The sequence below is a fragment of the Belonocnema kinseyi genome, chromosome 5, assembly GCF_010883055.1.
Source record: "Belonocnema kinseyi isolate 2016_QV_RU_SX_M_011 chromosome 5, B_treatae_v1, whole genome shotgun sequence".
NCBI lineage: Eukaryota > Metazoa > Arthropoda > Insecta > Hymenoptera > Cynipidae > Belonocnema > Belonocnema kinseyi.
The window spans coordinates 122,249,015-122,271,235 of record NC_046661.1 but is presented as its reverse complement, the minus strand read 5'-3'; the positions used below and the strand labels follow the sequence as shown (position 1 = coordinate 122,271,235).

At 29.3% G+C, this 22,221-nt stretch overlaps 1 protein-coding gene across 6 annotated transcripts; it reads left to right on the top strand.

The window, feature by feature from the left end:
• The first annotated feature begins 2,101 nt into the window (after positions 1-2,101).
• LOC117172649 (two pore potassium channel protein sup-9) lies at positions 2,102-21,972 on the top strand. 6 transcript variants are annotated; one of them, XM_033360764.1, is made up of 7 exons: positions 2,102-2,327; positions 5,427-5,680; positions 13,250-13,411; positions 13,724-13,879; positions 13,983-14,326; positions 19,775-19,893; positions 20,318-21,972. In XM_033360764.1, exons 2-7 carry the CDS (start codon positions 5,662-5,664, stop codon positions 20,583-20,585), a joined length of 1,068 nt encoding a protein of 355 aa, XP_033216655.1. In that variant the 5' UTR covers positions 2,102-2,327; positions 5,427-5,661; the 3' UTR covers positions 20,586-21,972. The 6 variants fall into 6 exon arrangements, with proteins under 6 accessions (XP_033216655.1, XP_033216654.1, XP_033216658.1 ...); XM_033360763.1 differs by lacking the exon at positions 5,427-5,680 and having other exon boundaries at positions 2,102-2,299; XM_033360767.1 differs by lacking the exon at positions 5,427-5,680 and having other exon boundaries at positions 2,102-2,299; positions 12,692-13,411.
• The last annotated feature ends 249 nt before the right edge of the window (positions 21,973-22,221 follow it).

Sequence of the window (22,221 nt, the reverse complement as noted above, 5' to 3'; positions counted from 1 at the left end):
TCATGTGTTTTTTTTAACATCCGAGAGCTTACAACTAATGAAAATAAATATTAAAAAAAAATTGCAAGTTGAAGGAATTAACCATCTCCGAAAAGCTTGTTTAGTATCTTTTTTTTTTGCTTTAAAATTCAAAGAGACTTTACAAATGTTTTTTTTTTATAAAACAAACAGTAATAAAATATTGAAAAAAATCTCTTAATTTGTTTTTGAAAATGCTCAAACATATAAAATCATTTGAGCCGAGCAAAAACCATTTTGGTTTGGCATCCGAAATAGATTTTCAAAGAAACTAAAATTTTTATTTTCCTTTATTAGTTTTCTGGATGTAAAAACTTATAAAATTTTACCTTTAAACAAACAAATAATTATGAATATTCAATCGGAGAAACACTCCTTTATCTTGTTATTATAAAAATACGTTTTTAAATGGTTTTTTCATTGTGTTTTTTTTAACGATTTTTCTTCTTTAAAAATGAATAACATTTGTTTTTTTGTCTAAAAAAATGACATGTTTCAGCGATCAAAAATAATAAAATGGGTATAAATCTGAACATGTAAAACTTTTTTCGAAAAAAAGGTAAACTAGCATGACCAAATTATTTGTTATTCTTTTAGTTACTATTGTTTACTATCCTTAAAATGTATTTAAGAAAAATTTTTGATAAGTTTTTAGCTCATAAGTAAAATTGTATGAATACTTGCATTTTTCAAAATCATAAACCGAACAAAAAACATTAACCACTTCAACTTTTTTCTTACTACAGTACAGAAAATATTTTCAAATAAATATTCATATTTAATTTAAATACAGTAATTCGATTTAAAAATAACAATTAAGAAAAAAACATATATTTATGTAAATTAATACGTAGTAATTACGTTTTGGTAAAACGTAAATTTTATGAAACTTAAGATGTGTAACTATTAGTAGGTAAATAGCCTAATGAAATAACCCTTGCAATGTTCACTGGGCGGACCATACAAAGTTGGGATTTTGTTTATAAATATTAACAACACTAACTTTAAACTACTATTTTTCTGGGCTAATTATGACTCTTATTATCAATCTTTGCATTTAAAGTTAAAAAGACTTCTTTAATGCGAAAATACAAAATTATAAACATGCTAGTAAGCTATTTAAATAAACTAAAATAAATATTATTCCAGTAATTTTTATTCATAAATACATGTGCATTAGGGTGATTAATTTTATAAGTCAAAAAAGTGTGTTATTATCGAAAAATGTGAAACAATTCAGAAAAAAATGAATGTTTTTCTTACAAATAAGATTAAAAATATTCATTTAATTATTTTACATTGTAGTGATATAAAAGGGAACAATTTTACATCATTTAATTAAATCTTTTTAATTCATTCACAAGAAAAATAATAATTTTATCTTACTTGTTTCGCATTTTCCTAGAAGAATTTGGTATAAGCTGTGCTAATTGCAAAATCCAACAAATTAAATAAAACTACTTATTATCGAAAAATGTGAAACAATTGAGAAAAAATGAACGCTGTTCTTACATATAAGATTAAAAAATTGATTACAAAATTTTCTATAAGAATTTGACACATGTTTAGATTTGAAAATAATTTTAAAAATTAAACTTATGCTTATTTCGATCAATTAGGTAATGATTAAGAATCTTGCTTATTAGTGATAAAAATAATTTTTTTTTAGTTACAGAGATAGAAAAATTGCTAAAATTAAAAATCTCTTGGAAATTAATGATTTCATGTATATTCAAGAAACATCGAAAAGATCAAAAGTCGAATTTCGAAAAACGCTTCTCAAACGGACTGCGGTTCAATCTCATCCTTCGAGATTCTTCGTTACCCATAGTTTTGGGATTTGTCCCCGTGGTGGTCATTAGGTTCAGAGGGAAATGTTATGATGGGAGGTGAGTGGGGTTGGCGCTGCGCTCCCAAATCTCAGGTAAACAGAGAAGTAAGTACCTCCCACTTCATCGTGAAAGCTTTACAATTCGTCAGACAGGTCAATAGGAATGAAGATTTTGGATTTCACCCCCAGTTATCCCTTCCAGATACAATTGGCGAGCATTATTTAAGGACCAAATAAATCAGCAGAGGTATCAGTCAAAGTTCAGTCACTTCAGGAGTCGGTTGTTCCTCAAACTTGGTTCCATCACCAGTTTGATAGTTTGTTAGAAGTGTTCTTATTAATTCTCGACATAAAAGTGAAAATGCAAACACTTGAAGTAGTTCTTCTTGATGCAATTGTGGTGGCTATTTATTATCAGAAAACCATATCCAGGCCAACGGAAATCCATCTGTGAGTCTACGGCTAGTGTTTAAAATAGGTAAATGAATAAGTCTAAAATTTGTAACTTGTTCATCGTATATATTTTTATTCTTATAATGTGGCTCGGTTTTATCACCTAGGAATGATGACCAGTTATCGCATCCATTTTAAAACATATACGATACCTCTGTAGTGCCTTGTACTATGAGAATTAATGCATAGCACCTGGACTACTGAGAAATCGTAGTTGTCTTTTTCTTCGTTCTTCGCAAAATATTTCATATCTACACTTTATTGGCATTTTATGTGATGTCTTCAAACTACATCGCACATCGCTAATTGAAGCATGCATCACAAAACATTTCCGGTGCCTTTGTAGTGTCTTATACTGTGAAAATCAGCTCATAGTACAGGCCCTACTGAGGAATCATACTTGTTTCTCTCATCGGTTTAAATCTACTTAATTATTTATTTTTTGTATTATTAATGGCAGATTGTAAATTGACTCGTTCAGCACGAAGCATGTCCAGTCCCTCTGTAGTGTCTTGTACTGTGAATTTTGGCACATAGTACGGCTCCTACTGAGGAATTGTAGATGCCAGTTTCATGTAAGATGTCCGTTTGATTGGATTTATGTCTGTCCTGCTTATATTTTTAGACTGATCAGAAATTAACACATCTAGCAGAATACATTTGCGTTTCCTTTGTACTGGCTTGTACTATGCGAATTGGCACACAGTACGGTCCCTACGGAGGAAACGCGAGTATTATTATCATTGATGTGTCCAGTTCATTGGAGATTCAGTAGTTTCTATATTTTCAGCTAAAAAATATTTGCGTTTCCTTTGTAGTGCCTTGTACTGTGAAAATGAGCACATAGTACGGGTCCTATTGGGGAATTGTATGTGTCAGTTTCATCGTGATGTGCTCGAGCATTTACGTTATTTTCCTTAACATTTCAAGTCATGTTTGCTATCAACACGCCTATTTCGAAACATTTCCGTTTCCTTTGTAGTGTTTTGTGCTATGAATATTGGCACATAGTACGGACCCTACTGAGGAAATGTGCTTGTTCTCCTCGTTATGTGTTCGCTGAATTAAAGATTTACTAAATGTAATTATTTTTAAATAACTACTGGCAGATCACCAATTGAATCATCTAGCAGAAGATATTTGTGATTCCTTTTTAGGGTCTTGTACTATGACAGTTGATACATAGTACTTGCCCTACTGAGGAATTGTACTTGTCATTTTCATCGCTTCGTTTTCGCTAAATTGAAGTTTGTTAGAGATCAATGACAGATTACGAATTGATTTATGAATCACGAAACGTTTATGATCCCTTTGTAGCGGCTCGTACTATGAAAATTGATGCATAGTACCTGTCCTACTGAGGAATTTTATTTGTTATTCTCATCGCTGTGTGATAACTTAATTGGATATTTATTGTTTTGTATATATTTCATTGCATCTCGACAATTACTGTACACAGCACGAAACATTTGCGTTCCCTCTGTAGTGTATTGCACTGTGAAAATTGGCACATAGTACGGTCCCTACAGAGGAATTGTTTATGTCAGTCTCATCGTTGTGTTCAAATAATTACAATTTGATTTTTTTCTCATACTAGATATACAATTACGCCCAGATATTTGCATTTCTTCTGAAGACAACTGCTGTATCCAACAAAAGAACATTTGCGGTTCCTCTGTAGTGTCTTGTACTGTGAAAATTGGCACATAGTACGGCCCCTACTGAGGAATTGCACCTGTAATGGTCATCATAAATTGTTCTCAATGATATATATGTAATTTTTATCAAAATTATGAATAATTTAAATATATAAATCTTCAGTTATGAATATTGATTAAAATTGCTAAATATTAAAAAATTGCCGTGAAATTAAATCGAAGAATGCGACGCAAATGCTATTGGATTAACCATGAACTTGCTACTCGCTTCATATCCGAGTTGCTTCTAAATTATTGAAATATTATTCCTGAACGAACAATAATTCAAATTTCGAATATCATAAATTAGAAAACTACGTTCGTACAGGAAATCCGTTAACTTTGACACATTTAAATAGTCAGAAACTTGTCTCTTCTGGCGTTGATTTATCCTGTTGAAATATATTCAAAGGAATCTCTAAAAGGCAAATTTTACTACTGTAGAATGTAGATGGTGCAAACTACAAGAGCGAAACGAATTCCGTTGCTAGCTGAACAATGTAATTTTCTTATTAAGAATTGGAAAACGACCTCTAGCGTTGGAAGATGAAACGAAAGGGCATCCTACCCAGAGTTTCAATTCACTAGGAACTGAAAAGAATTACGAGGAAATGCATCAGGCCTTTAATTTAATTAAATTAAGCTTCTATCTAGAGAGTGATTAAGAAGTCTGTCCTCGTGGTAACATTGTAATTAGTTTACAGCAGGAAAGATAAATGACTACAATGTGTCATATTTCAAAGACCAAAGGTGCAACTACACTACTGTAAACTGAACACGTAAGTGATTATTATGACTATTTCACAGAAAACTTCTAAGAGACCATTTTCCAGCTTTCAAGATATTTCCCTGTTAAATTACAAAAGGCTGAGATTGTAAACAATTGCGAGTGTAAGCAAACGTTTTGAGGTTCAATTAAAATTTTTCAATTACCTTGAATCTGTTTTCCATAGCCTGGTATCGCTTCAGGCGTTCTTATTAGCATTGTAAGCTCATTTTTTCTACTTTTACCTTGAGTAATATAAGCTTCATATTATATAGATGAAAATAGAAAACGAAAACATTAAAGCATTCAGATATCTATGATATTGCTGTAAAATAAAAAGCATTGAGCATATTTAAAAAACGTAATATTATTGATTAATGAGAGTTGAAATATATATGATTTTGAGGTCCCTTGAATCAGTTAACTGAGAAGATACTTTGACCATAAAATACAGAAAGCTATTTTTGGCGTTTGTGACTTTCAATAGAAAAAGCTTCAGAAAATTCACCTTGCCTTGACACCTCGACTTTAGAATATCATTGTATTCAGTTTGAAATTAAAAATGTATGTATACAGGTAATTGGTATCAAAAATAATTTTTTCCATTAGTTTGTTATTTACTGGCTTAAACCTTAACCTATTTAGGCTATTATGTTTACAGCTTTAAGAGCGCTACTTCAAAAAGTCGTTAAACGGTAGGATGTGCATTTCCCAACGAACATCCTTTGACATAAAATTTGATAGTCATCCTTCAAATTCAAACACGCTAGAAAGTCATTTAAAGGACAACCAAGGTCACTCAGAAACTCTCGAAACTCTCAATCATTCTAATTGGGGCACCATGATTCATCATCTCGTGAAATGATTTGTGAAAAAAAAAGAAAGCATGTACTTACATGCATTTTTTGAGACGAGGTGTGTAACATAATCGTCGGGGAACAATTTTTTACTCTTGTAACTGTGGGGTAGAAAAGGTCTTTACGAAACACTGCAATTGGCCATTGCAGCGTTATGATCAATGTTTATCGACCTCGGAAGCTGCACAATATGATTTTCAAAGTCAAAAGTAAAGTCCTTCGAATCGGCGTGTTTCTTTCTCAAGTCAATAAAGTGATCAATCTTTCTGCATTTAACTTTTGTATTTCAAGGCTTTAATAATGTGTTTCCTTTATAGTTTCCTTAATGACTCCCATCTCCAATGCAATTCCACCTATCGAATTCAAATCTTTCTGATCTCCTTAGAAGTCCTCTACCATTTTTTATATTATTAAAAAAATATAGTCATTCTGGTTGTTTTAGACCACTTTGCAAATTTCAAAATTTATATAAAATGTTTTTTTTTCAAAATTTACAAATCTTCATAAAGATATAATTTTGTGAAAAGTTCTTAGTAACGTTTGTGCAGATGTCCGTTTAATATAAAGAAACTTTGATTTTACTCACCCCAATGCATAAAATGACTTTACAAAGAGTTAAATTATCTTTACAAATATTTTACAAAGATTTCGGATAGATTCACAGAAAAATCAGAAGTGAATTTTTTCTGCGGGTAATTTTCAAATAGATAGTTGAATTTCTTCGCATCAAAACAAAAGAGCGTAATGATTAAATTTCGTTTTTCTGTGTTTAAAAGATTTCACAATCGCATAAATGATTTTGCAATGATTTCACAAAGTTTTCAATAATGTAACAAAATTTTCAAACACTTCACACAGATTTCAATGATTTCCTAAGGATTTTACAAATATTTCGGATATATTCCAATTATTTCCCAAAGATTTCAACAATTTCGGAAACATTACCAATATTTCAAATGTTTGACCAAGCTTTTAATGATTAAATTCGACAAGTGCCAATTAATTAGTATAATATTTCCGTAAGTTTAAAACCATATACAATTTAGTATATTATATATACTAAAATTAAATGGCTCTCGACAATAAATAGTAATTTATGTACTCTCAGAGTTTCCCATCGACATTTTTTCGGCATTGCTCGACATTCATCACTTTCTCACATGAACCAGCTGCATTAGGAACATTCATATAGCTTTATATTGTTAGCATTGCTCCACCAGCGTGAGCAATAAATACTCGAACTGAATTTGTATTAGATACTCGTTGTGTTAAATTACGCTTTGTAAGTTGAATATGGTACCCTTGAGGCTGAAACTGTCAATTTCACGAATTCAATGCATCCACCCCACTTTCTCTTCTAGATAATTTAAGAAGATTATTTTGATGTGCAAGATATTTGTTACATAAAAAAAAACTTTATTTAAGATTGAAATTAAATCTACTTCCTTTTGAATAACTTTATGGAACGAAATCAGAGCATGAAAACAATTCTCAATTCAAAAATTATATTTTCAAGCTACCTACTTTTTGTCTCGTTAAGGACATACATAACAACGGAAAAAAGGGGGAGGAAAGAAAAATTATTCTTTAAAACAAATATAAAGGAACAATGTTACCAAAAATTAGCTTATACCAATTTTGTTTGTTAATTTACTAACCTTACTTGATATTTTTATTTTTAATCAGTTGTCCTATTACATCAATTACATTTTCCCAAGTTCAATCAATTTTGTTGAAATTCATAATTTTCAACAATACTAAAGGATTAAAAATTGTCCAAGGGTCCCTGTGTATAAATGTATACATTATAATCCAATAGTTTATCCTATGTCATCACGACATTATTTAAATATTTTTTTAAAGTCACAATCACAGTCTCAATCAAGGAATTGTTGTTTTAATGTATATTGAAAAATTGAAAGTTAATATATTAAAAAAAAACAAGCCAGTTTTTTCTTGAATTATTAAAATTGGTCAAAAGTAGCAAATTTGAAAATTCCTGTGAATATTTTTTTTTATAGCAGCAAGAAAATATCACTATCGAAATATACGAGGTACAGTATTCAAACTAATGACATCAATTAATATTGATCTTCAAGACGATAACTTGTATGTGTTGCAAGATTTTACAAATAGTCTTATCACATTTTTTAAAAAGAGAAATATTTAGCAATATTGTTTTTCATACCGTAGGTTTTTTCTGTTGGACAAGTGAATCAATCAACTAACCCAAATATCTTGAAAGTCTCATGTTTCAAGAAATTTCAGAGACCTAAGAAAAATGCAAAGTATACAAATTTTTTCAAAAACTCACTGTCCTGTATTCAGAAATAAATACAAAAGTAAAATATAAAAATAATCCAAACAAAAAAATACATATGTGAAAAATTAAACAAATCCTGCATACAATTTCTAGTGGGTAAAATATTACAATGGGACTCAGTGGTACATACAAAAATATTCAATATTTTATATATAGTATCTTCCCTAGAATACTTTCTTTAGTATAAGTTACGAGGGTGTTATTTTTTATAACTCAGTTTATGTACAATCATATGGCAAACTTATCGAAACTTATTGTTGGTAAGTATCCAGTTGATATTTTAATAAAATTATCCATGAATTTCAAAAATATATGCATCTTTCTGACACCTGGATGTTTTTTTTATTTCTATATTTAATTTTACCAGTATATATTATACTGAAACTTTCCTAATTTAAACTTGTGATTGTTTCTCTTAAGAAATATAATTTAATTAGTGTCGCGATGTCTGGAAGAATCTTGTATTATATTGTGTAAATTTATACACAGAGAGTTAGTCTTTTACAGTTTTTAATCCTTAATATGTATTATGTAGATCGTTGTTTTTAAAATGATGAGTTACAAAGAAATCAATTGAAATTGGGGAAACTAAATTAATAAAATTAGAGGAACGGTTAAAAAAACAAGCAGGTTTATTTAATTAATAAAATAAAAGCTATGATCAGCTAGTTTTTGGATGAATGGTTTCTTTGTACTTATCATAAAAAAGACTTATTGTACGTTTATCAGTTGATCACCAATGAATGTAAAATTATACAAAATAAAATTTTATAAAAAATATCTGCATATTTTTTATTTACTGGTATCATGTAAATTACAAGGATCATAAATTTTATTATTCAAACTTTGTAGTTTTCGTATAAATAATCCCTGCTGAAGAGAGTTAAATTGGCCTCGAAACATCTTGGTTCCCTAATGGTACAAAAAGAACGAGAAAAAATTCGAAAAAAGTGAGAGGTTCATTTTTTTGACGTTATTCTTTTTGTATTTTTTTTTAAAAGGTTTCTTTTTTTAATTTGCGGCCCTAAAGTAATGCTTAGTTTCAAGCTACAGGGGTTTTTTATGATATTGTAAGAGTTTTTTAAATTTAGGCCAAATAACTTTTACATACATTTCTTGAAAAAATCTGTCTTTTTTAAATTTTTGTATAAAGAATGTTTTGAACATTAGAAATTTTGAAAATGTTTAAATTTGTTAATTGTTTCTTTTCCTATTTGGAAAATGTAATGATCTAAATATATTGGTTCAAAAATTGATTGATTGGAAAAAACACCACAAACATAAAAACTTATTACTATAGGCTCAACCTAAATCTAAATTACATTAGGGGCCATTCAAGTATTGCGTCACATGCGTAGGGATGGAGGGGGTTAGCTGTAGCGTGACTCCCATGTAAAGTTTTATATATAAATAATACTTGAATGGCCCCTTTCACATAAGAGAATTGATATCCGGGCGCTACGTGAGTTGAATAAAAACCGTACCCTTCAGTTTTAAACTGTCAATTTGACCAAGACATAATGTTTCCATCCCACTTTTTCTTCTGAATTATTAAAACAAAAATAGAAACCGCTATCTTTTAAAAAAATGGTTCAATAGTGTAGTTTAAAAAGAAACTTTATTTTCATTTTGATTTTCATAAAAAAAATGTTTAAAAGTTATTATAATAGCGCGGAAAAAACTCGGGGTTCTGTAGTGTTGCGGCACAAGTAAAAGTTGGCATCCTTTAGAACTCAGGTTTTAAAGGAACTCTTTTTGCAGATTGGTTTTCAGTTTTTTTTATATCCGATAGATGGCCCTTGGCGAGACTGACATTTTCAACTGTGCATGTGCCGAAAAGCGCAGGTCGATTTGAAATCGATAAATAATAATAATCATACGAATAAATATTACATTCTTTTTTTTTTTAAAGAAATTAAATTAAAAGGTAGATAAAACCTTACTTCTGAAGAAAATGTAATATTAACGCAATATGATAAGTGTATATTATATAACTTTAAATACTCCCGCGCTCTTTGGTACAAACGCTGTCAAAAACTTCGGATGTTCAACACAACGTTAAAAACTCTCACATTTCATGTGCACTGTTATGAAGTAAAATGTGAATCATTTTCTTAATAAAGATTTTACAAATTATAACTTGTAAAATCTTTTAAGTGATTTAAGGCAGAAGTATAATAAAAATGCTCTATTAGAACTATTTGAATCCATACTTTGGGTTTCTTTAGAAACAATTTATCATGATGGGCTCCTTTTTCAGCAAGAGAGGTTCCTATTTGCTGCAGCTGCTTTGGAAAACAAAATTTGTTCTAATAGAAACCGCAGTTTTTTCTGTGAGTTTTCAAGCAGGTTAAAAAGACTTTCCAAAACACTCTAATAAAACACCAATTGGATTCACCTTAAAGAAGTTACACTAACTTAAAGGTTGTGTACAAGAAAATTTCAAAATCTTTGAGCCCGGTAATTTGAAAACCGCTGAATAGTTGGGTATGCGGGGGTGGAAGTAACGATACGAAATTAGACAAAGCTTAGTGCCTCTCTTTTCCTTTTTTAAAGAAAATATGCTTTTTTCTCACGTTTTCAAGAAATTTCACATTTTTCCCGCCTTTTTGTGTAAATTTTTGTTTTAATTACAATTTTACTACTTGATTGAAAATCTAATTATTTTGCTAAATATGCAACTATTTTTTAAGATTTCATTTTTTTTTGTCAAAAACTCAACAACTTGGTTGAAAGTTTTAATAATTTCTCAGAAATTTGTCTTTTTGGTTGAAGATTCATCTCTTTGGTGGAAAATTTAACTATTTAGTTGAAAATTCGATTCATCTATTTTGTTTGAAGTTCGAATATTTTTTGTATGCTAAAATATCAATTCCACTTTTGTTGAGAATTGATATTTTTTATTTGAAAATTTAACTATTTGGTTGAAAATTCGTATATTTTCTTGAGGATTCTAATACTTTGTTAAAAATTTGTCTTTTTTGTTGAATTCCACTATTTTTATTTCAAATAAAAATATTTTGCATTGAAATGTCAAGTATTACTGCTTTCTTTGAGAATTTATCTTTTCTGTTTGAAAATTACATTTTTCTTTTAAATTAGTCTTTTGGCTTGAAAATTTAACATTTTGGTAGACAATTAGAGTATATAGTTTAAAATTAAGATTATTGTTAACAGTCCATACTTTGGCCCAAGTTTAGTGGGCGAACGTCATTTTTCATAACACAAAATACGTTGACCAAATAACCGAAAAACCTGTGCAACATAATTTCATCCATATTTTTTCTTAAAGATTAGTGTTTTTGGTTTGAAAATTAATTTTAAGCTTTTGAAAATTCATCTTTTAATCTACGGATTCACCTATTTTGTTTAAAACTGATCTTTTTTGGTTCAGTTTGCTGGAAAAATTGATTTTTTTGTTAATAATTTATTTTTTAAACTGTAAATGTAACTATTTCATTTTTGGTTAAAAACTTATCTTTTTCAGTTAAAAATTCAAGTATTTCGGTAAAAAATTTAATTATTTTGTAAAAAATTAAACTATTGATTTAAAAATTAACTGCTTGGTGAAAAATTAACTTTTTTATTGAAAGTCCATAGCGGTGGGTGGAAAATTCTGTTTTTGTTGTTTCATGAAAATTTCAAAATTCATGTGTTTTGTTGAAAATTTGTCTTCTTATGTAGAAACTTAATCTTCTTTTTTAAAAATTCATTTAAATGGCTGTGGATTCAACTTTTTTTCAATTCGTCCTTTTTGTTCAATTTAACTACTAGAAAATTCGTTTTCTTCTTATAGAAATTTAATTTCAGAATTCGAAAATGTAACTATTCTGTAATTGTTTTATAAAACATGTATATCTTTTGGATAATTTGTCTATTTTTGTTAAAAATTATTCTGGTTTTTTTTAAATCTGATCTTCTTAGCTGCGGATGCAACTATTTTGCTGATAGTTTGTCTTTTTGTATTCAATTTAACTGTGAAAAAATTAGTATTTTGCTTTAATTTAATTTTCTTTGCTTTAATTAAAAAAGTATTATTTTTTAAATTTAACTGTTTGGTTAAAAATTCAAGTGTTTTGTTAGAACATTAATCTATTTGGTTCATAAGTACATAAGCCATTTATTCACAAAAATTAAATGTTTGCTATAAAATTGATTTTTTTTTTGTGGAAAATGTATAGTGTCAGGTAAAAAATTCAATTGTATTGTGCAAAATAATTTATTTTGTTAAAAAATTTGTTTTTTAGCAGTCAATTAATCTTCTCTTTTTTTTTAAATCGTCATTTTGGTTAAAGAGATTTTGTCACTTTAGTTACTTTGTTACTTTTTTTCATAAAGAAAAAATAACGCCGGTCAACTAGGGAGGACGGGGAGGTAAAAAATATCTCAAAATTGGTAACGCAGTTTATGAATGACCCCTATGACTTAGCCAAGTTGGAGCCCGATAAAAAAATTCCACGTACGAACGATACAAGAATTTTGCCATTGCAGCGTCAGTTTCATATTATCGATATTTCGATAAGCAGAATCTGTAAAGTAATACATCGAGAACTCTATTATATATATATTTTTAAAATTTGAAATTAATTTTTCATCAAAGGAACCAAATTTATCATTTAAATTAAAAGAACACTACAATTTTTGTTTTCGTAATTTTATAAAATAACTAACATTCGTGACATGCCTATTTCAGTTACCGTAAACCGATAATTGCCTGCATTTCGAAAAACTGGTTTCCTTCCACAGATTCACAGGATTTACCACTTGCGTCTGACCAACAACGGGTATGACTACTGTCGCCAGTGAAAAAACTTCTATTATCGACGCTCGCCCCTAGCAGCTTCCGCAGCAGCCTTACTCTCACCGAACCTTATCCGATCAATACGCCATCCGTTCTCTCCCATATTATTCATTGTGGGCGCTGTCAGAGCCAAGTGAAGACCTTTTCTTTATGTCCGCTGATAAATTTCTTGTTAGTTTACAAACCTAAAAAAAAAACGTCGGACTTAGAAAACGGACTTTTAAAGCAAATAATTTAATCAAGCTGAAAGTACTTAGTAACATTACAAAATATAAGATACTTTTTTTTAAAAACAAAGTACAATTTTAACGTTATTGTAAATATAAATAATATTTAGATCTGTCATGAGTGAGCTTTAAAAATCTGTGTAAGTGAAGTGTGGGTTTTTGAGAGACACAATAATTTATTAAATTTCTCTTATTAAAAAAATAATAATAATAATAAAGGAGATGGATCATAAGGGGGTTTAATCGTTTGCATAGTTTAGTGAGTGAAAATTTTAGATGAATTTGGATGCGTGAGAAAGCTCTGGAGCAAAATGAAAAGGCAAAATGTAAGGACTTTGTCGCTGGTTGTGTGCACTTTCACCTATTTACTCATTGGAGCTGCAGTATTCGATGCTTTGGAATCTGACACCGAACGCAGACGTGGCGAATTTCTCACTGGTGAGAAAATCCATTCCGTTGTAGTTTTTACCTTAATAAAAATACTATTTTCATCATTTTATCAGTTGATGCTTATTGCTATCATTTCAAATAAAAAGAATATTTATTCGATTTATTGAAATCTACAGAATTATATTCTACTTTGCACTATAATTCTAGAAAATATGCTTTTCAGTATTACTAACTTAGCAGTAACTCCACCTCTGCGAAAAAAATATTAATTTTATTCCAAAAATATAATTTTTTCCTTTTAAGTAAAATCATATATTAAAAAGAATAACAATAATGGCGTGTGTTTGATTATTTTTCTAGAGGTAAAGAATAACATGATAAAGAAATACAATATAACTGCAGAAGATTATCTCATGGTTGAAATAGTCATAATTGAAAATAAGCCCCATAAAGCCGGTCCTCAATGGAAATTCGCCGGTGCTTTCTATTTCGCTACCGTCGTTCTTGCGATGATAGGTAAACAATATAATTTTACAGAAATTTAATGATAATCTTGAATCTTTGAAAATAAAAATGTATTCATTTTTATCGCTTAATAACGCTCTATACTTTGATTCAGGTTATGGCCACTCAACTCCAGTTACGATAGGAGGAAAAGCATTTTGTATGGCCTACGCCATGGTTGGGATTCCACTAGGTTTGGTGATGTTCCAAAGTATTGGTGAACGTCTTAATAAATTTGCATCCGTTGTCATACAAAAGGCAAAAAAATATTTAAAGTGTCAACGCACTGAAGCAACTGAAATGAATCTTATGTTAGCAACTGGAATGCTATCGAGTATCATAATCACTACTGGAGCTGCAGTCTTTTCTCGGTATGAGGGCTGGAGCTATTTCGACAGCTTTTATTATTGTTTTGTAACACTTACGACAATTGGATTTGGCGACTATGTTGCACTTCAGGTTTGTAATCTTAAATTATTAAAATTAAATACATCTACCCATTTGCCTCTTTCTCCTCTTGGCTACACTTTTAGAAATTTCTGTAGGAATTTTCGGAGACACGTCACTAAAGCTTTATGCAGAAACCGTTTCTAATTTTTCCTAAACTGTAACAGAAATTTTAGAAACGGTAACTGCATAAAACTCCAGTCACATGTTTCAGAAAATTCTGTTACAGTTTAGGAATTTTTAGTTACTGTAACTAAAAATTTCAAGAGGTTAAACAAATTTTTCGGTTCATTAATTTTAATATAAAGCATGTAGTATATATTTGTCATGAAAATGTAAATACCAAGAAAATATGAGTAAAGTTAATACTTATGTATCTATAATGTTATAATAGGACGTAAAATCATTGTATCGAATATATGATCAAAGCCCATCTTTTGTGATTAGAACTTTTTTTTCATGATTCGTTCATTGAATATAATAAATAACATAGTTATTTAAATATAAAATTCGCTTGTATATGGTCGTACTATAATTTATATTTTTAAGACAAACGTATACTAAAATTAATAATTAAATTAATGAACCCAAAAATATTATCTGTCTGTATTACATGCTTGGAGAAATTTACTCACCAAATTTTTCGTCAAAAAATTCAATTTTCAAATTTTTTTTCAAATTTCTTTAATTCTTTGAATTATAAAATATAAAATATTATATTTGCATCCAAATTCAAATTCTTTAATTTTCAAATTAAAAAAAAAATTTCAATTTTATATTTTCAGCAGAAAAATTAATTTTTACAAAACATTTAAAACCTGCAACCATATAAATGAATTTTTAACGAAAATATAAATGTCCCACAACAAAAATGGTTTCTTAACAAAGTGGTTGAAACAAAATTTTCAAAAAAAAGTTGAATCCTCAAAAAAAGAGAAGTTTAATTTTCAAGCGAACAGTAGCATTTTTATCCAAGTAAGATGAAATTTCTAGTAAAACAGATACATTTTTAACAAAAAATACAAATAAGAAAAATTTAATGTTCACCCGAAAAAGATTTTATTTTTATTTTTCAACATAAAAATATAAGTTTTAAGCAAGGAGTAAATTTTCTGGGAAGATTATATTTAAATTTGCAACCCAAAAAGACGATGCTTCAATGTAAGAGTTGAATTTTTAATAAAAAAGCATAACTTTATTTTTAAAATTGGTGAATTTATATACAAAATCATGCATGTTTATCCGAGAAAAATGCTATTTCTATGAAAATAGATGGATTTATAAAGAAAAAAGGCAAATCATGACAAAAATAGTTGAATTTCCATCTAAAAAATATTTTAGTTTGACGCTTCAACAATAAAATATGAGTTTAAAAAATTCAATTTTCTACGAAATTACAGTAGATGAATATTCAACGAAAAAAGATAACTTTTCAACAAAATTGATGAATTTTCATACAAATAATAATAGTTATAAATAAAAAGGTAATCATGTGAAGGACGCAGCTGCAAAAAATAAATATAAATACAAGGTAAATAAATTACTAACAAAAATATTATACCAGGGTTGCCGCAAAACTTCATTTTTAATTTTCTCTGATTTCCCACTGAACAATTTTTTATTTTAATTGACGATATTAATATTCAAAAATCAGAATCTTGAATTTGTGTTAAAACCCCGCCGATTACTACTGTTACTAAACCACCATGATTCGTCTGCTAGACGAATGCGCTCAAAAAGCGAGGAGTGCGCACGCAACTGCGCACTTCTTTCCGTTACAATAACTTATATTTTTGTTATGATTTAGGAATCTTAGGAAACTATTTGTAATTTTCAGACAACGCTTCTGAAGTTAAATACAACTTTTGTAAATTTAATATAAAAGTTACTGAATTTCGTTTTCAGCAACCTAATTTCATAATTTTCAGTTACTTTATTATTTCAAAAAAGTCCACATCCTTTATAGTCTTTATACAAGTGTACTGATGCAACACCCCACACTTAGAACTAGGCTTTCTTATCGCCTCAAGCCTCCACCTCGCCAACTTCTATCGTCTTCTTTCCCAATCTCTCCTTCTCACACTTTTTATGCTTCTGCAATCCTTTGCTCCGCACCATCTCACTCCCAAATCATCACATCTCTCATATCACTATCAACTTGAACACCGTTTCCGAAACAAGAACACGATCTTCCCTCCTCTCAGACCTACAGTCTTTAGCCCCCTGGACTGATTATAAATGCCCCTTTCTGTAAATAGCCATAGTCCCTCATCATCACCTTTCCTCTCCCTCTTCCCCCAATATTTATTTATTTTAATAATAAACTTCCTTGAACTATTCCTTTCCCTCTCAGTTGCACATGCATCTTTGAATATCTCTCGGCTCATCTACTTTTCCTACCCCAACTCTCTAATACATACTCCTTTACCCCTGCACCATTTATAGCCATAAATTTACATATTCTTACACTCTTACCTTTCTTTTTACTAAATACAACAACCCCTTATTAGAACCCGCTCTCCAAATTCCCTTTACCACTCTATATTCCTATATCACAGTAACTCCATCTTATCACACAAATTTATGATCAACAGCCTTCTTTCAAATGATATCCCTCCCCCTTTCTATCCTATCCTATACGATCCTATATCATTGTCCCCTCCACTCCCTGCGCTTCTTCTCTCAACCTCATCGCATATTGTCTCCACTTCCCTACTCTTTTCCCTCTCCCTACTACCCCTTTTCTTTCCTTCATCCTCTACCTTGACTTCATTCCTCTATCTTACTTCCATGGTTCCCCTTCTCTACTTGCAGTAATAACACAGTAAGTTTAAAAACCACTTTCATATTTCAGACTTTCTTATATTCCTCTCTTTTCCATTTCTAAAGAATATCGGCTTTTCTCCTGGTTTCAAGAAATTTCTCCTTTTTCTTGATTTTTTCGTTTGAAGTTTTGTTTTCGTATGAGTGTATTTTATAGAAAATTTAATAATTTTGATAAAAAAGCAATTATATTTTGTCGCAAATTCAACGAATTGGTTGGAAGTTGTACTACTGTGTTCAAATAATATCTTTTTGGATGAAGATTTATGTAATTAGTAGAAAATTGAACGTTTCAATTGAAAATTCGCTTATTTTTTGGTTGAAAATGAATTTTGTTTCAAATAAAAAAATAACTATCACATTTAAAGTTAAAAACTTATATTTTTTAGCTTATGAAATTTCACGTATATTTTTTTATCTGCTGAAGAGAATACAGCACCTGATAAGTTTTTTAAAAAATTCCAGATTTTCTAAAATTTCGTACCTCGTCTTCAACTTTTAGCATGATCTAGGGAAATTGTTGAAAAAATCTGAAAATTATACGACGGAAAGCCTAAGATTTTATCTTTAATTTAAGACGAAGAAGCTTAAAAAATTTTAGTCGGTTCTCGAGATTCGATTAAAAATATTCAATCATATCTGATTATCTCGCCTCCTTCATTGAGACAGGACCGAATAGGCCACACACAGCGGTGGCGCTTGATTGGGGCTCTCTTATACTTTTGATTCTGCTCACCAGTAATTTTTATTTCAAATTATTTACAATGATTTCAATTCAGAATTATCCCCATATTAAAGAATAAAAAAATGATAAACAGTTTTTTTTATTTCTTAAAATTTGTATCAACTAGAATATTGATAAAAATGAAGATATATTGTTACGAGAGTAAACTATTTTTCAAACGAATGTGGATCTAAATTCTAAATAAATTATTTATATGAAAAACACTCAAAAATATTAAAAGTGAATAATAATTGAATTATTATTATATATTATTATAACTTCAATTTCTATTAAATGGTTTACAATTTTTCCTTTATGGCTGACTATATATAAATTTGTTTTCTTGCACCTATCTATCCTAAATTTTCACGATTATTTGATACTCCCACTTTCATCAATCAACTTTCACATCAAGCACCACCTCTGTGCGTGGCCTATTCGGTCCTGCCTCAACGAAGGAGACAAGCAGCAGACCGGCCAAGGACCGTGATCGTCGACTAAAACTCAACTCAGATACGATTGAACATTTTTATTCGTATCTGGGGAGCTGATGAAGATTTTTTAAGTTACTTTTGCTTAAATTAAAGATAAACTTGCAGGCTCTATGTCGTAAAATTTTCAGATTTTTGAAGCAATTTTCCTAGCTTATGCTAAAAGTTGAAGTCGAGGTACAAAATTTTAGAAAATCTAGAATTTTTTAAAAACTTATCACGTGTTTTTAAACTTATCACGTTCAAAGCCAGCAGTGATTTTTAATAGTGCTTGCGTCAATCGATCTCACAATTTCCGACGGTGGTGTAATAATTCCACTATTTGGTTAAAATAAATCTTTTTTAGTTGAAAATTCATGCATTCTTTTGAGAATTCGTATTCTTCAACAGAAAATTAACATTCTCTGATAAAAATTAATCTCATTCAACTTTTCGTCGAGAATTCAACTATTTCTCATTTCAAATCGAAATAGTTTTTCGTTGAAATATCAAGTATTACAGGTTTAATTGAGAATTAATTTTGTCGGTTGGAAAATTGAACTGCTCTGACAAAAATTCGACTTTTTTATTTGAAAATTTAACAGTTTGGTAGAAAGTTAATTTGTTTACTCAAAATTCTTATTTTCGGTTTAAAAAGTCAACTTTTTTGTGGAGAATCCATGTATTTTGTTAAAAACGCGTCTTTTTATTCAATATAAAAGGTAGAAAATTAATTATTTCAGTTTTTGTTGAAAAATTATTATTTTGGTTGGAAATTCAAGTATTTGTTTAAAAATTAAACTAATTATTTGAATAATAAAAAATAATAATAAACATAGTTTTGGGTTAAAAATGTATAGTGTTGGGTGAGAAATAAAACTGTTTTATGGAAAATTCCTATATTTTGTTGAAAATTCGTCTTTTTGAGCAGAAAATGAATTTTTTTTAAACATCATTTTGGTTATGGATTCAATCATTTTGATAAAATTCTGGTTTTTTTAGTAGAATTCAAGCTTTTGAAAATTATTTTTTCCCTTGAATGTTAATTTTTTAAACTTATAGAGTAACTGTTCCATCTTTGGTTACAAACTTATATTTTGTAGTAGGAAATTTAATTATTTGTCAAAAATTCATCCCTCATAATTATTACATTATTGGTAAAAATTCACCTTTGCAGGATTAAATTTAAACTATTCTGTTGAGTTATTTTTTAAAAGTCTTCTTTGTAATTGAAACTCTGTTCACTACAGAACAGTTCATTAGAAGCGCAGAAAAACACAAAATAAATTTGAAATCCGTGTATAGCCAACGGCTTCGTTACTTTATTAGGTGGGGGCTACGGTTTTCAAAGGGGGGGCCAAGGGGGTAAAAACATGCCAAAATTGATAACGCAGTTTATAGATGACCCTTTTTCAAGCAATTTATGATAATAATTTTTTTCAGAATGACCATGCGCTCTCCAATAAACCAGGATACGTAGCCTTAAGTCTTGTTTTCATTTTGTTTGGCCTCGCAGTAGTTGCTGCCAGTATCAATCTGTTGGTCCTTCGATTCATGACAATGTAAGTAAAATACGAATTGCTAAAATAGGAGCTTGAAAAATAAAATTTACATGGCGAATATATATTATATTATTATTATTATTATTATTAATGCCAATTTAATATTAATACCTTGAATAATATTCAGTAAGCGAACTTTAATTAACTTTGAGGAACTTGACTGATTTCGAAAAACGACTTTATGAAGTTTTTTAGCATGATCGATTTTCGAGAGAGTCCAACAGAATTTCATTAAGTTCGAAAGTGGCTAAACCGTGATATCAGAAATCAAAGTTTGCAGAAAAAAAATTAACAACATAAAATTAGAAACGAACTCTAAGATTAGTTTGAAACCCTTTAAAATATAAAATCTCATCTGAAAAGATTACAAGGAAAATAAAAATATTCTAAAAATATCACCTAAAATTTTTTTTTGTGATTATAGGAATGCAGAAGAAGTGCGTCGAGATGATAATGAGCTACAGTCAGCCTCCCACCACGTTTTGACATTAGACGGCGAAGTAGTGGCAGTAAATGGAAAATTATTAGCAGGACATGTCCCAATGATTCATGATACGGATGACTGTGTGAGCGTTTGTTCATGTACTTGCCTGGGGGGAACCAATTCAGAATTTTTTGATTCTTCGGGATACCAAGGGTATAGGCCACCTTCAATTCCCGCCACTCTTCGGGTAAAACGAGCGTCCGTCTGATGGAAGGAGTTTCGTAGGCGCAGTCTGCGCCATCGACTTTCCAGGGTTGATAGTCGTGAGCTTCTTGGCATTGATGTCTAAAGAAGTGAAATTGTATATAGGTATATATATCGAAAAAATACAACTGCTAATTCGAAAAAATGTAAGAAAAGTAAGCGAAATAGTAAAAATTGGTAAGGTATTCATTTTAAAAGTTATAACAAAGTTAATCTAAAAATCTCATGGAGACTTTAATTCAGAGATCTATAAATCAAGCTTTGTAAATACCTAACGTTCTTAAATATATAATATGAAGAAGGATTTTTATTAATATTATTTTATTATTTATATTTATTATAATATATTCAATTAAATATTTTCTTCTCTGTGTATATAGAATTTCGTTACAAGTTTGTAAAACTTGAAAACAGTGATAGCATTTTTAATTTACAAAGTAAATAATAAATATGAAAATTATTAACCCTAAAAGTAGCTCATAAGAAAATGTACCGAGTGATGAAGGGATCAACAATAATTATTCAGATATTACGTATAGTTAATAAAAAAACTTTAAAATCTTAAGTTAAGAATAAATTTTCGTTAAATAAACTTGTCTCGTTTTGTAAAATATTCATTCTACAAATGTATTTAAATATTTTAAGTACAATTATTATTTGATACTAATTAAAGAATTAACTTTCGGAATTCAAAATATTATTCGTGATCCCTCTTCGAAAGAATAAGTGTCAATATATTAAAGAATAAATCCACAGATCTATAATGACATTACCGAAAAATGCAAAGTAAACTCGATCAAGTTTCAGGTAATGATAACTGTGATTTGTGTAAGCTTTAGAGTTCAGAAAGTGTAATGGCTCTGAATATATTATAAGAGCTAAACCTTTTTTTAGTTTTTAGCTTTGGTATTATTAAAAAACTTGAGAGGGAGCGACTGACCGTAGTTTTGTATAAAATTTGTACAAAATAAGATGAAGATATGTGTTAGGATGTAAAATGTAATATTGGCCGATAGCTAGTCGTACGTGTACAACCTTTAATCCGGCAGTAGTTGCGCGAAGCGCTGATCATCTTATTATTAACTTTTAATCTCCAGGGTTGGCAATTTCTGAGTTTATTGATTTTTATTCAATAATTAATTAAATGAATATTGTAAATTTGTTATGCGAGTTTTTTTTTTAATTCTAGATTATAATCGATTTTTTATTTATTATTCATTTGTTTTTAAATATATATATATATAAGAGGTTTAATCTAAATGGAAGTTGTCAGCCCTACAACATTCATCCGTTGACAATCAGCAGTCATTAGGATTCGGTAAAAAGTGGATTGTTGAATAAAATAAGAAAAGCTGTACAGGAAAGCTAGAATTCGAATTAAAAAAAAAAAATCGTTGATAATTATGCAAATCTGATTTAAATTTTTCGTTTTATTCAATTTTTCCTTTTCTCGAATCTTTTTTATATTAATCATTGAACTTTCACAAAAAAATTATGTAACTTAGCTGCAGAAATTTAAAAAGAATCAATTTAAAAATAGTCGTACAAAAGATCTGTGCCAATTAAAAAATCATCATTTATTTTAGGCTGTGGATAAAATGTTAAACTTAAAAATTGATTATAAACCTATGAAAAGATTA